The sequence below is a fragment of the Seriola lalandi genome, unplaced genomic scaffold, assembly GCF_002814215.2.
Source record: "Seriola lalandi dorsalis isolate HSWRI2012SDOR001 ecotype SW California unplaced genomic scaffold, Sedor1 jcf7180002054901, whole genome shotgun sequence".
NCBI lineage: Eukaryota > Metazoa > Chordata > Actinopteri > Carangiformes > Carangidae > Seriola > Seriola lalandi.
Genome location: NW_019525453.1, coordinates 1,052,930 through 1,068,089, shown reverse-complemented (window position 1 = coordinate 1,068,089; position 15,160 = coordinate 1,052,930). Strand labels below are relative to the sequence as shown.

Below are 15,160 nucleotides of genomic sequence, written 5' to 3'. Positions count from 1 at the left end.
GCTCATCTGTGTGAATATATAACCTGCTACACCAACAAAAGACAAATATTGAGTGAAAAAGAAACAAACACAATCAAAAGAGCGGAAATCAGAGCAACTCTGAGAACCCTGAAATTATTCTCAGCCTTTGTATAGGCCTCTCTCTCTCTCTCCCTCTCTCTGTCTGTCTCATCTTTCCCTCTCTCTCATCTCTATTTGGTTTCCTAGCAACCTAGAAAGCTGTAGGTAATTATACAGAAGATATTGATCTCTAGGTTTTTGGCCCTTTCTCTTGTACCCCTCCCCCGCCTCCCTTTCTAATCTCTCCATTTCTTTCTCCTGTTCAATTCCCACTTTTAATTTCCTCTTAATCTGAATCACACAATTCAGCAGCTGTAGAAGGTATTTTTACTTTTTCTTGTCATGCAAAGCCGCGTTATCATGTGTCTGACAGGGCAGGACTCTAAGAAATCTGGGCCACTCAACCCAATCACCATCGGATTGTTCAGCCAAAGGCATGCCTTGTAATCTGCTGATGCTTATTACCATGACAACGTGACAGGAAAAGTTATATGGCAGACATCTTACAGTGACATTTTGGTTATGAGAGTTACACCAGGGACTGAGAAATTTACCTCTGTTAGAGGAGTGCTAAATGACCGACATTAGACTGGTTATGTACAATCTAATTTCCCTTAACAGTGAGTATCCTAATAGGCCTCTGATTGTGTGTGTGTGTGTGTGTGTGTGTGTGTGTGTGTGTGTGCAAGACATATTCAGCAGTGTGTGATATGAAACAACTAACTAACTTGTTTATTTGCTTTTGTTTGTTGGCTGTAATTGTCGTCTGTCATTACCTTTCATTTGTTTTCTGTACCTGAAGCAAAGTGTGTGTGTGTGTATGTGAGAGAGAGACTGGCACGCATCTTCGCACATGCTGTGACACTTGCTAAAATAAGGTTCTTACACATTCAAGTGCGTGATCGTCACTTCTCCTGCCATCTTTTTGAGTATTTCTCCATCCTCTCACACTGCTGCACATACACACACACACACACACACACACACACACACACACACACACACACACACACACACACACACACACTCTTATTCTCTCAAGGTTTAATTTATATTGATATCATCTGTCATGAAAAGCTGACTTCACACACTGGTTATTTATATATCTGTGTGTGTGTGTGTGTGTGTGTGTGTGTGTGTGTGTGTGTGTGTGTTCCTAATGGCATCCCATTGTGTCCCTTGCCCTGGACTGGATCATCACCACAGTGACTGTTCACACACTCCTTTATTCTTGCCTTTCATCTGCAGACTCTGCCTTTTATGTTTCTCTGTTTTTCCTTGTCTTTATATCACTCAGTCTCCCTGAACGCCACATGAATCCCCCATACAAGTGAATCACAGCTGATTGTGTTTTCTTTCAGCTCTTTATAAACAAAACAAAAACCACATCCCTAGGTCTTGGTTGACAGACAGAAACAGCCATTGAAGACATCTCTGCACAGAAAGTAATGATTCTTTCTATATCTCTGATGAATTCAATATGAAGCCAGTTAAAATACTCAGCTGTGGAAATAACTAAGTACATTTACTCACAAACTGTACTTAAGTACAAGTTTGAGGTGCTTGTACATTACTTGAGCATTTTAATTTTCTGCTGCTTTATGTTCCCACTCCTTTCCATTTGCCCTATGGTTATTTGATAGCTTGAGTTACTTTGTAGATTCATATTAATAAAATAAGATATAATCAACAAATGAATTAGGATGTATTTGTAACCAAGGTAGTTTAGCCCCAGATTACTATTATGTCACTGTCCCTTTAATGGGGTTGATAGGTTGTGCTCAAAAAGTGCTTAGAGTGACTCTCTTACTCTACAAACACCTTTTTTTGTTTTTCCCTCGATGCGATGCAGACCTGCAAGAGATAAGCAGCCACCTGAGCCACCTGCTGGATTTAGCCAAAGTTAGAGCTGGATGACAATTAGTTGTAAGTTTATGCTTGATGCTGAGGACAAGAGTTGATCAAAGAGCTGTGACTTCGCATATGGATGCTTAGACTGCGAACATTTCATATACCTGTGAGTTAGCATTTGTAACTCATTGTCTGCTACTTTAGCATGCAAACTACACTGGGAAATGATGCATGCAGATAAACAGAGTAGATAAAAGCTCTGTACTTCTATCAAAACCAGTCGGGACAATTGTGAAGGGGTTAAAACTTTATCATGAGTGTGTGATAATTGTTTTGCAAGTCCTGCTCAGGCATTAGTCAGGTAAATTGTGTGTTTTATACTTCATTATCATGTGGAGTGCAGCCATTGTGCGTGGCTAGCATAAGCTTTCATGCTGCTAAGCTAAGCTAAGCTACGTATGAAGTCTTCTAAAAGCATGTTTGAGTACAATAAATAGGTCTGTTAGAGAAACACTGTTTAATTTCTTTCATATGTTTATGTTGAGTTAATGTACTTTGAGGTATACTATGGGTTGTATTGTGTTACATTTGTTTGAGTTAATGGAAAAATAGGAAAAACATTTTACAGCAGTGACTTTATTTAAGCAGATCAATGGACATTTATGATGATTTATGAGGACTTGTGAATAATTTTCCTGCAGTCTCTATAGGCTGGTTTTGAAGAGATCTTCTGTTGAAAGTAGAGCCATGGTCTGGCCTTCCTGTGTCCACCATCTCGTCCTGTCGTCCATCCACATATCCATCTCATCTGCCTCTCGCAGTCCTCCCAGGAAGTCGCCATCTCCACTCAACCATCAGTCATCAGTGAGACAAGGGCGGTAGGACATTTTGAGTACACTCATTTATTGTCATTTGTCATATTGTTATTTTATTTAATTTGTTCCTTATTCGTTGAACTTTGAAGGGTTACTGAGATATCAGTGGTTTTTTTGGGGGGGGGGTTAAACTTGCCTGTTTTTGCCTGTTTTTGCCTGTTTTGGGTCAATAAGTTTAAAGGAGAAGCATCAAATGTGTACAAGAATTTTTCTATGTACACTTAGTGGGATTGCAGAATAAGACTGTTATTATTTTATATGCTTGTTGTTGGGTATCTGGGATCTGTTTGCTTGTGATACAATACTGGTCATATATTTAATTTCCTTACAAAAAATGGTGTATTTTTGTGACCAATTGAATATGATACCCTTCCCTTGTTGTGTTTGACATGATGACATGATGTTTCATGTCTACTAGTTTAGACAAGTAACGAAGCCCAAAGAAGTAAAAAATTATCCATTATTTCACAAAAAAGCAATGATTAAAGAAAACTTCATAAATGAATGCAAGTTTGTGAAGCAGAACTTTATTTATTCTTCTTCCCCCTCCCTTTAATCATCCTACAACACCCCAGATTAACAGAAGCAGCCTGACGCTGAGCTTGGTGAAACCCTGAACTTAACCTACCTGACTGTATAAAAAGCCATGCTGAACTCACAACATACAAATAGCTCCTGTAATGAAGGGCTTTTACTTGTAATATATTTTTACACTAATATATTGGTACTTTTACCTAAAGCAGCTGAACACTTCTTCCACCACTAGTGACTGTAAAACCTCAGGCTGCTTGCTTGTGTCCTAGTTTTGTTCTGCTACAGGTAGGTCACGCTGACGGACATGCTTATATGCAAATTAAATAGGGCATCGCTGAGGCTCTCTTCTTGGTCTCATTAATTTTATCGCTGCAAATACAACATGACAGAAGATCAAGTGAGATATGGCTTTTGATGTTGTATTCATTAACTTGATTCTTTTGGCATTTAGCCCCTGATATGCTGAGAACTCACTCTATTGATTAATGTGTTTGGTGCTTTGAAAAACATCATCACAATTACAAACAAGAAGCACTAAGCGGCTCCATCTCCCGCCTGATTTCTTTTCCTTATTAATATGCAAATCTGTTCAGCAAGGTCCTCCAGAATCTAATCAGACCATCTCCTCTAATGGGTCACCTGTGGTGTGAGAACAAAGCTTTTATCATGACCTCTTATTGAGTAATTGTGCTCATAAGATCGTGTATGTACACACATCCACACACACACACACACCATATGAAGTGGCATGGAGGGTGGCAGGACATGAAAATGGGTTTGAAACTATTTAAAGAAAGCCTGGGTGAACGTCATCTGAGGTGTTGTTCTGGGGCAAGAGATGATTTTCAGGTCACTTTGTCTTGAAATATCAAAGTAAGAGCAGTGGGAATGAGACTTTATCTAGCGATTTTCTAGTCTTAACCACCACTCATAGGCAGCCACCACAGCACAGGTCACATTCACCCGGTCACACACACACACACACACATTCAGCTTCTCTAATATAAACCGATGGTACATCATCAGGAGCAATTTGCCAAGGACACATTGACATGCAGACTGGAGGAGCTGGGGATGGATTAGTAGAGCAGCTCTACCTCCTGAACTGCTTTACATTGTCTTAAATGTCATTATACGGAATATTTTCCCTTGAGTGTGTTTCAGTCTTACATTGACTCCAGATGGGAGCCATCTGAAAGGGTTTTAGTTATCACTTTGTAGGCTTTACACATAACTGACTATGCTGTGGTTTAGCTGATTTAAAGAACTGAATTGTGATCCTTCAAACACCATCTCACTGAGCTGTCGTTCCTCAGAGTGCAATTACAAATGTGATTAAAGAAGTCCTCATTTTGCTGCACCTAGAGCATTAGAAACCAGGCTTTGGAAACCACTAAGAGACAGTTCTGAACTTTAGAGAATGTGAAAAGGAGAGAAGAGCGACATCTATTGGACACAGAGCTGCATCAGACACTAAACTGAAGATACAGGAATGCTGACATAGGGATTATCACTCATTTACACAGAATTGGAAAAACGTGATGTTTTGGGTTTTTTTTTGTTTTTTTTAACTAATTCCCCAAAGCCCAATTTACTCGTCTGTTTAATCTGATTGTTTGTGCCTGACTTTTAAGCCTTTGTGGTGCAGATGTGAGTTTCCTGTGGCTTTTTCAGTGAGAAACCACATCAATTCTGATGCTGCACACAACAGATATTTCAACAGATTATATATGTGTATAATCTTACGGTCATAATGTCATAATTCATTCTTTCTGTTCAAGCTTGTGTTACATGATAAATCAAAATAAAGAGAAAATAATAATAACATATATATTTAATTTTTTTATTTAATGTCAGAATAATTTTAGTACATGATTCATTAGAAAAGATATTACATAATCTTTCAATACATCCCTTGAAAACACGTCAAAATAGACGAAAGAACAAATAATAAAAAAGAAGTCAGAAGAATTTATTTTTAATATAATAGAAAAATAATCTATATAAAAATAGAGGCAGCTATGACGATAAACCACAGGTTTCCACTACACTGCCGCTTCAAAGTGCAGTGTTATAAAACACGCTGGGTCAGGCGGACTCCTTGGACAAAGAGCTCTCTGCTTTTCTAGCCAAGGCTTTTTCTTTGGCCTCGATGATGTTCTTGACCCACACCACAGACGGGTCGGCACAGATTTCCCTTTCACTTGACATCGTGAAGCTTAAACGGAGACAAAGATCGTTGTCAGTGTCAGTTTTTGTGACAGAGATTTGGTGTTTTTTTTTTTTTTTTTTTTTTTTAAATGTTTCTGATAAATGTATATTAATATATGAACTCATGTAGATGCTGTGCATTTGATACTATTTGTTGAGGTCTGTTTTCATACTTGCATGCCTGTACATAATGGTTACAGCATGTGTGTGTTTGCTTAAACTTTGTGCAGCTTTGTTGTCGTGTTGTGTATTTGTTCTCGACACACAGCTACTAAAGACATGAGTCAAATGTGTTGTATATTTTTAAACAAACAAGGCCGTTAAACTTGACTCTGAGATAAGTTACTCACAGGACACCTTCCATTGGACACAGTTTATCTGTGTATTTGTAGCTCACTACCTTCTTCTTAGGGAGGGGCTTAGAGAAGAAGTCAAAGCAGCACTTATCCGGTCCGAAGCTGTCTGTGACGCCGCGATAGAGACGGAACAAAGAGAGAGAGAGAGAGAGGCAAAGTGGGATTTAACACAAATCCACTAAAATAAAAATAAAATGAACTTTTTTGTGTGTTGTCCTTTTATCATGTGGAGCCTTTAGAGGCCAAGTTAACACATAAAGAGTCCTCCACTGTAGCTGTAACATGTTGAAACAAGCTGGTATATTTTAAAATGCATAAATGTGCATTTTCTCCCAACTTTTGACGCATTTCATAATGTGTATTAATAACTTTTATCTTTTTTTAATTTAATAAATAACTGTTACTACTAGGTTCAGGGGGCTTATGTGGAACCTTTTTCATCCCAAAACTCAGAAATCAGACATGATAAACCTTGTCAACTTTTAAAGTAAGGAACAATATCATTTACCATTTTACCCGATATAAAAAAAGATGAGGTAACACTTTATTGTTCTCAAGCAGAGATATTAAGTTAGATTTTCCTTTTTACTTACTTAAGAAAAAAAAGTTATGTTTAGTCAACTTACTCAGAGATGCCAGAACAGCGAGGGATGAGAAAAGCAAGGTGCAGGCCACCAGCACGACGGGGTTCTTCATCATCATCATCATCTTGTCTGGATGTTTCTGTCGGCGTCTGTCGTCTCTCTGTCCACTTCTCTCTCAACCCCTCACTTTTATTATGCTGCCAGGTGTGTGTGTGTGTGTGTGTGTGTGTGTGTGTGTGTGTGTGTGTGTGTGTGTGTGTGTGTGTGTGTGTGTGTGTGTGTGTGTGTGTGTGTGTGTGTGTGTGTGTGTGAGAGCGAGCGAGCGAGCGAGCATGGGTAGGTTCCATGACATACCTGAAACCTACATAGCCTGCAAACAGCCTGCGGTCATGTGGTCAATGTTTCTCAGTAAGGAGTAGTCGGGGGGAGGGGGAGGGGGAGGCGGAGGACAGGGGATGTTGTGGGTGAGAGCAGATTCGACGAGTCAATAGAAAACATCTCGGTTGTAGTTCAGTCACTGTGCATGAGTGTGTACGTGTCTGTGCAGTATGCAGATGCACTGTGGTCTTGAGCCCCACTGATTCTGCTTCATTTGCTTATAGTTTCAAATGATAATACATGACAAATGAAACATCTTCGTTGTTAGAAATGTGTGTACTACACAAATTACTCTTCAAAATGTAGAGTATGCTTAGAGCAGGTTAAGAACTAAACTTCTCATACAGTTTCATACATTTTGGAGGTCTGAGAAGCACAGGAGCTAAATATATGTTGCTTTCTTTTTATTTGGTCTGAAACATCTTTGAGATGTGTGACAGAAGAGTGATGACAGGAAATAGAGGGGACAGAGATGGAGAAAGGCCCCCAGTTGGATTTTTCAACAAGTGAAAAGCTGCGGTTCATGTTTAGCACCTTATAGCCACAGGAACTCTCTTGCCCACCTCTCAAACTCAAACACGGTCGACACACACACTAAGAACTGGATGCCTCCCCCCTTAATACTTTCATTTTTTCAACCACATAGTGTAACATACATAGAATAACCACATTCTAGGTCAATATCAAGTGTAAAGAGTAGTTTGTAAGTGAAATTATTATCACATGAGAAAAGGTGATATTAAAGTTGATTTGATTTGGAAACAAATTTTATCATTTCACTATATACGTAGTTGTATCACTGAAAGCTTAATTCTTACCTACATTTTTAATGATTACTCATCTACTCAATTTCAAATGATACACTGAGCCTGACTTATCTGTGTCTGCACTGTTTGATGTGGATGTTTGTGCCTTTGTACGATTTGTTGTGTTTAAGGTGTGTAAGATCCTGTGTTTTGTAAATTTGACTTTCGTTGCAAATTTAATTTTACAGATCAGAGCACACATCTGTAAAGCTGCTTCTGCTACTAAGATGCTGGAAACAAACAATAAAAAAGTATTCTGGTTATGTGTCATGGCTTGTACAGAAGTTAGACAGGCAGACAGATGGATAAATTTAACAGACAGACATACACTGACACAAAACCCCAAATGCTGACAGCAGCAGAAATCCACCCCGTGCTAATTCAAACTGAAACCTGTGGTTTGTCACAGGGGTTAGTTAGTCAGGGGTACAACACAACAAGAATGCACAAATGTAGATGTGTGAAAACCAAAATGATCTTCAGTAACTGATATCACTTATTTCTAACCGATACACACTGATATTAGCACAGAGAAAATTATGTTGTTATGGTTTACTGTATATACTGTATGTGGAAGCCTCAAAACTTCTTCATTACGACTTTAGGTTTTGGGAAAATGACCAGCCTACTTGTAGAACCTTGGGACCAAAGATGAAATTTAACATTGTAACATGAATAGTAACTGGGCTAAAACTGCATAGAACAAATGGCTTGGTTGTGAACTCAAGTTGAAGATAATCACATGTCAAATCCATTTAGTTATTCTCAATAGGAAAGTTTGCCACTTTTAAAAATAAAAAAGTCAGATTATTGATCTTGGCTAGTAGTAAAAATATGAAATAAAGCGTTCTGTGGCTCGGTAAACAACTCTACATGGATTAGGGAATTTACACGAATTACATCACTGGAGTAAATTAAGGTTTGGTTCGGAAAGTCTGACATGGAAAGTCTTGCTTGGTGGTTGGTAGGAAGAGGAGGGCTGCATTTGTCAGCATCAGCAAATTATCACCGCAACCTATCTCATCTTACCTTCTCGCCTACCCTTGCCCTTAAGATTGTTTTCCAATTTTGGTTACCTCAGCAAATCTCCACCGAATTGATCGATCGGAGAACAGATCTAATTTGTCTCTTTTATTCAGTCATCTTGTTCAGTGTTTGTTTTTCATTCTACATTCTAAATTACTTTCATAGTTATCAAGCATACCAAGCAGTACAAACCACATGGTGGCCCAAGTAAGCAGCTAATGTTACTGTCATTGAAAACTCCCAGTTTATCGGTTAAACTTTAAAACTGATGTGACTTTTTTTCATTTTTATCTTAGTGTTATATTGCTGCTCATGCTTCTCTAATGACATGTTTTGTCTAAACATTAAAGTTGTGGTGGCCAAAGTTAGCAGCTAATGTTACTGAAGCATTATACTCTATCCAGATAGTATAATTAATTAATCAATTTAGCAGCAAAAGTTACTCACAGTGAATCATATTACCTTCACTTTAGAATCATTATGTTGTAATATTTATTTACCATACTACTTAAGTTTTAGGAGACAATGGTGGAAGTTAAACCAACTGTCATTGTTTCATTTCCAACCAATATTGAATTTGATGGCCAGAATTAGCAGCTAATGTTACTTTGAATTTTTTCTTTTTCCCTTGACATTAAGTGACATAATTAGTGGCCAACTTGGCAGCTAAGGTTACTTACAGTGAATCATGTTGCATTCACTTAAGAATCATTGTATTGTCATTTTTTTAATTTGACCATATCACTTACTACTTAGGAAGCAACGCTGGAAGGAAACAGAGCTGTCACAGTTTCATATCAAACAAAATAGAATTTGTGATGCCCAGAAGTAGCAGCTAATATTATTTTCACTCTGTCCTTTTCCCTTGACATTAGATTGTTGGAGGCTAAACTTAGCAGCTAATGTTATTGAAGAAGTTATATATTATCCAGATAGTTGGCCAGTTTAGCAGCTAAGGTAACTGACAATTGGCAAAATCACATAATGTTGCATTCACCTTAGAATCACTGTTTTCTTTTTCCTTTTTTTTCTACTGACCATATCACTTCTCAGGAGACAATGGTAGTAGAAAAACGCAACTATAATTTGTGGAAGCCAGAATTCAGAAATCAGTTAACCTGAAAAACAACGCAGTCTGTGGCACAAGGCCAGAAATGTCACAGTAACTGCAGTGACCACTTGGAGGCAGCAGAGTCGTATGGGAAGGAGAAGAATGTAGTCTTTGCAGTTGGTGTTTTTCCTTTTTACTCCAGTCACAGCTAAATTACGTTCTTTGTGTGCAGTGATTTGTTTGTGCACCTGTATTTTTGTTGTAAGACACCAGACAAGCCAGTAGATTTGTCTGATCTAGTTACAGAAATCGTGTCTTAGATAAATAAATCATTTGAAAGCTCAGATTATTTTAATGCTCACAAAAATTTGTAGATGGGACGTGTAAAATAAGAATCCCACTGTGATCTATATGGGTGGGAAATGATTTCTATGTATCAGGAGAGGAGAGTGGCCTCTGAGTGTGCAGTCATTAATGACTATGCTTTGCTTTTATTATTGGGGTGTAATATTATGTATGTGTATATTTAAGCTTTGTCTTTTCTGAGAATACATCCTGTCTGTCAGTTTAAGAGGAAAATGTTTAGCAAACAATGTCCACCCTCTCCTCTCTGCACATCCTCTCCTCATCCTGGCCCTTGACCTGTTCAGATAACAGACGCTCATTCATCAAGTGATTCAGTGTTCCCTCGGTTTTCATTCAAAGTGAGTGCTGGATCTCTAAGACGACTAACCTGCATGCAGGAAAAATGCCAAACAGCAACGACTGCAAATCTAAATAAGACAATTACAGCACAACACTACAAAAGCCTCAATAAAAGAGTTAAATCACAAGTCCAGCAGTAACGGATGCTGAGAAGTGGTGAGATTAATCTGGATCTAAGAAGTGAAATGACACACAAGAGACTGAAAAAAGTAGAATTAGTGCTGTGGAGGGTACAACATTTAAATACAGGGAATGAATTAGTAGAGTAACGATAAGCAAAACACATTTTTGAGTGGACGGTGACTTTAAACGAAAAATCCTCCTTATTTTATCATAAAGGCAACAACTGTGGGAACTGTGTAATTCCTACCTTAGATGCATTTAAGTGCAATACTGCCTTGACATCGACTCACGTTGCAGTAGAATATGTCATTTCAAAATATATACTCAAAGTAGTACATGGAACTCACTGTGCTCACAATAGTTGATTAGAACCAGATTAAATGTAATGACTAGTTATTGCCCACGCCTGAATAAATGAGACCTGCTGTCTACAGCTGAGTCAGTCTGGAGCCTGTTTTCCCTAAAAAAAAAAACATAATGTACTCTGATAACATATCAGGGAATTCCTCATTCGGAGAAGTCTTGCATAACAATAATGAAAACTTTGTTCCTGCATGTGTACACACACATTCACACACACATTAAAAAGATACAGGAAAATCACCAAATTTAGGATTAACTGGAGGCAGTTCAAAACACATTTCATAAATAACTATTGTAGAAATGTGATTAGCACGAGCAGCTTAATATATGTTTCTAAAAAAACCCTCCCAACCATTAACTGAGGATGACCGACTGAAAAGACTCCGTACAGGAATGGATATATTTTACTGTTGAAATCAAGTACTTGAATTGGCAGTAAAGACTCATTGTCATAGGACTTGTAAGACAGTAGAATATCCAAGGTCTGTTTGGTTTTGATGATAAAATAAAATCAAGAATGAAATACAAAAGTTTGAAATTTTATCAAAAATGATTAAACAGCAACATCCTGGAGGTTATTTGTCAGGTCTTTCGGGTGATACATGGAGGAAATATCGGATCACAATAGTGTGTTATGTTGTGTAATCGTTCTATGTAACAAGAATGTCAACTATTGTGGTGTTTTCTTTCCCAGAGACACTGTATCTCCATACAGGCTGTTGCATAACTGATTCGTCTGAGTGAAGTTGATGATGAGATGCTTTTCAAGTTTGTTTGTAAGAGACTTTGTAACAGTTAAAACAAGTGAAACTAGTGTCGTTTCGGGATGTGGAGCATTACTTCATGGGAGAATTTCTAAAAATAACAATCAACTTTATTTGTCCCCCTCAAGCCTGAAAACCATTTAACACTGAGGTTAAATTTATTCCCCGTCCACACGTATAAAGGATATACCCGATATGCTTCCTGGTTTCCAAACAATGATGCTCGTCATTTTAAGGGTCAAAGTATCAGACCTGTTTGGCAGGAGTCTCAAAAGCGAGTTGAGATGGACATGTAGCACTCACTGAATGGGCTCAATGATTGCATCACATATGCATGTGTGCCTATATTTGTGCGTGTGTGTGTGTTTTTCCACAAGATGGTGACCTCGTCCATGACCTGCTTAAGCCAGGAAGAGGTTCAAGGAATGGCCACCAGGACCTGGGGTTACTTTTAACACACAGAGACACAATAATTGTTTCCCTCAGTCACAGGATGCAAACATAGCAGAGACACATGACCTGACAACAGTTCAAACAACATGTGCAACGTCATTCATTGTCTTTATTTTTCATGGTTTGTAGCACGATTTAAGTTACTCAAGTTTATCCACCTTTGTAATCACTATTAGATTCATATGTGGGATGTAACAATATCTGTCATTTAAGAAATTTTAAATGAACCCTTGGTACAGACTTGGTATCCCTTCACACACCAGTAATAACAAAGTTGTCAGTCAGACATTGACCTACTACTAATTTCATTTAAATTTGTGTTCCGTTTCATTATCACGCCCTGCTCTTACACTTCATGTCGCTATGGAGACAGAGGGCAATTAACAGTAGAGTGTCACCATTCGGCCGACCTTGTGACCACTCCACCCTCAAACAGACACGCACCCGCTGAAACAGCGATGAGTTGTGACTCAGAGAGAGTCATGAGTGGATGTGTCAGTGTTCTCAGCTACTATAGTTTGGACCAGGTTTAGTCCACAAACAAAACTGTCAGTTTTTGCCAATGGGAAGCTCGTGAGGGATCAGCTCATGGTCACAGCACATGCAACTTTAGTGGAGCAGCTTGTGCGTGTTTGTGTGTGTGTGTGGGTGTGTGGGGGGGGGGGGGGGTTGAAAAGAAGCAGATGACCACTATAACTGTCAGAGGTAGCACATGTCTGTCTGCAGGCCCCCTCAGGTCAGACTGAAGTGCTTTAGAGATGAACAGAGCAGGAGATAATAAACTCGCCTCTCCCTGATGTGTCAAGAAACACATATAAGTTTGAAATGTTTTTAAAACAGAAAGGGAACATCTGGCGAATTCTAACATATATGCAGGCCTTTAATGTCAAGGGGGTTGAATTTATTTAGAAAAGAAATTGATCAAACAAGAAACATTCAAGTTACACATTATATACAATGTCGTTGCAAGGCCTGTGTGTGCATGTGCGAGTGAGCACTTTGTGGTCACCAACATACCCACTTACATTAAGAAGCTTTGTTGTACTTAAGGATATAATCATGTCATTTTAATAAGTAATTAATCGGATGTTATCAAAATGAGTAATTAAGTAGGTAATTAGTAATTATGATAATTATTTGTCTTCCATCCTTTTTTGCTTTATCTAATACATTATGATGTTTCAGTGTCATTAAATGGAAATTGAAAGCCTGTGAATGCATGTTACTCATTAATAAGTCAATCTGTTAGATTGGATGTTTATTTTTATCCATTTAGTCAACTGGTTAAAAATAATCCTGTGTTACATGACAACTGAGTTAAGTCCTCCTCCAGAAAGACGGTAAGATGAGGCAGAAAGCTCCAGACAGAAGCCAGTGAGTGGGCTTTTAGTTCAAATTGTTTGGTCAAACTTTCTCTCGGTATTCTTCTTTCTGTCTTTCTCCTTTTCTGACTTACAGTTGTGGGATGATATTAGCTTGGGTTTACAGCAGTCATGACGGTCACGTGTGTATCTGAGTGCATGTGTGCGTCTGTTTGGGTGTGTGTGAGAGAGCGTCATCCCCACCCAGCTTTCTGAAATACCCGTTCCCTCGGGTGTTTGGGTGTTTACATGTAATCATGATGTATAGCTTCCTTCACCAGACAAACACACACATTCATCACATATATTCCCTGCATGTGCACAAACACACACACACACACACACACACACAGTTCATGATATACAGTTTCCCCCTGAAATGATAAGATACCAACTAAAACCAGAGACATGATTCAGCTGTCTCTGACTTGAAATTCCTTTTTCCTCCGTCTGTCTGTCTCACTGTCCGTCTGTCTGTCTCTCCTCTCTGTCTCCATGGGCACTCTCCATCGTTCTGTCTTATTTCCCCGGAATTTCCAGGAAACACTAAAATACTGCACTTAAAATAGTTTACTGTTTTTTCCGTTGACTTATTTAATTTATTTTCTCCATTTTATGATCTGGGGATGGTCCCTGAGCAATGACCACTGCAATACACACACACACACACACACACACACACACACACACACACACACACACACACTGGGCATAGTTGCCTGTACAGTCTCTGATCTTTGTTAATTATTCTCCAAATAAAAATTTGAAAAAGGCTCATGTTGATACCAAATCCCTAAGAACTGAACTTTGTTTTTCATTATTTTATCATTAAAATCTGCACAAATATTGCTGAGGCTTTAATTCCTCTGGGTTCTTTCCCTTCAGTGGCCTATTAGATAAATAAGAGTAATACAAAATTAAAGTTGACTCTGAGACTGATCCACATCAAAAATATTAACATCTGTGTGTGTGTGTGTGTGTGTGTGTGTGCATGAGTGAGTGAGTAAGGGTCAAGGTGGGACAGACAGGAAATGGAGGACAAGAGCAGAACTTCCTGTGTGAGAGGATAGAGTGCTGCATCTTCCCTGCATGTTTGTGTGTGTGCGTCTTTGTGTGTAGGTTAAAGGGGTTTTGAGTCACAGGCCGAGGGGATGCTTTCACTTCCTGCCCCCACCCCCCCCTCCACCCTGATGTGCACACACACACTTTACATTTGACAATTTATATTTTAAATGACAATTTCGCAAGCTCATTCGTACTGTAGTTATTTCATTTGTAGGAGCTAAAGAAATGTTCTATAGACAATTTTTTTGTGGCCTCAAACTGAACATGTGTGTGTGTGTGTGTCTTAAAGTGGGAAAGAAAGACCCAATTCTTTTCTGAAAATAAAATCCATTCCATTTTCTTTACTTATTGGTAGAGGTTGTTTGCTCCTTACTACTGAGAAGTTAATTTGAATCTTATGACTTGCACATTAGAGAAATTAATTTAGACTGTTTAAGGTTCCAGAGTGGGTTTACTGTAATTTAATTCAAATAATTTGGTATATAATCAAATTCAATTCAAATTTTTGCATCATAATTGAGTTAATAGAATGTTATCATCTACAATATGTTGTAGTCTATCAACATCCTTACACAAACAAAAAAGGGCAGTAAG

The 15,160-nt window shown here is 38.4% G+C and overlaps 1 protein-coding gene and 1 long non-coding RNA gene across 2 annotated transcripts in view; one reads left to right on the top strand and one right to left on the bottom strand.

The window, feature by feature from the left end:
• The window catches only part of LOC147817743 (uncharacterized), a 45,747-nt gene extending 38,958 nt beyond the window's left edge, over nt 1-6,789 (top strand). The window contains exon 2 of the long non-coding RNA XR_015438716.1: nt 6,676-6,789. This is a non-coding gene — a long non-coding RNA (uncharacterized LOC147817743). The remainder of the gene's footprint in view (nt 1-6,675) is intronic.
• LOC111672488 (C-C motif chemokine 5-like) lies at nt 5,150-6,645 on the bottom strand. The gene is made up of 3 exons (XM_023429917.2): nt 6,514-6,645; nt 5,882-5,993; nt 5,150-5,538 (listed from the first exon to the last, which is right to left on the bottom strand). The coding sequence occupies exons 1-3, from the start codon at nt 6,593-6,595 to the stop codon at nt 5,409-5,411; spliced, it is 324 nt and encodes a 107-aa protein (XP_023285685.1). The 5' UTR covers nt 6,596-6,645; the 3' UTR covers nt 5,150-5,408.
• Nucleotides 6,790-15,160: the final 8,371 nt, after the last annotated feature.

What these genes read in the sequence shown, in the direction of transcription:
- LOC111672488 (XM_023429917.2), bottom strand. Translation starts at nt 6,595, where the DNA reads ATGATGATGATGATGAAGAACCCCGTCGTGCTGGTGGCCTGCACCTTG. An exon ending in CGCTGTTCTGGCATCTCTGA is followed by an intron (nt 5,994 to 6,513) that starts GTAAGTTGACTA and finishes GCGGCGTCACAG; the next exon opens with ACAGCTTCGGACCGGATAAG. An exon ending in TGTCCAATGGAAGGTGTCCT is followed by an intron (nt 5,539 to 5,881) that starts GTGAGTAACTTA and finishes TCTCCGTTTAAG; the next exon opens with CTTCACGATGTCAAGTGAAA.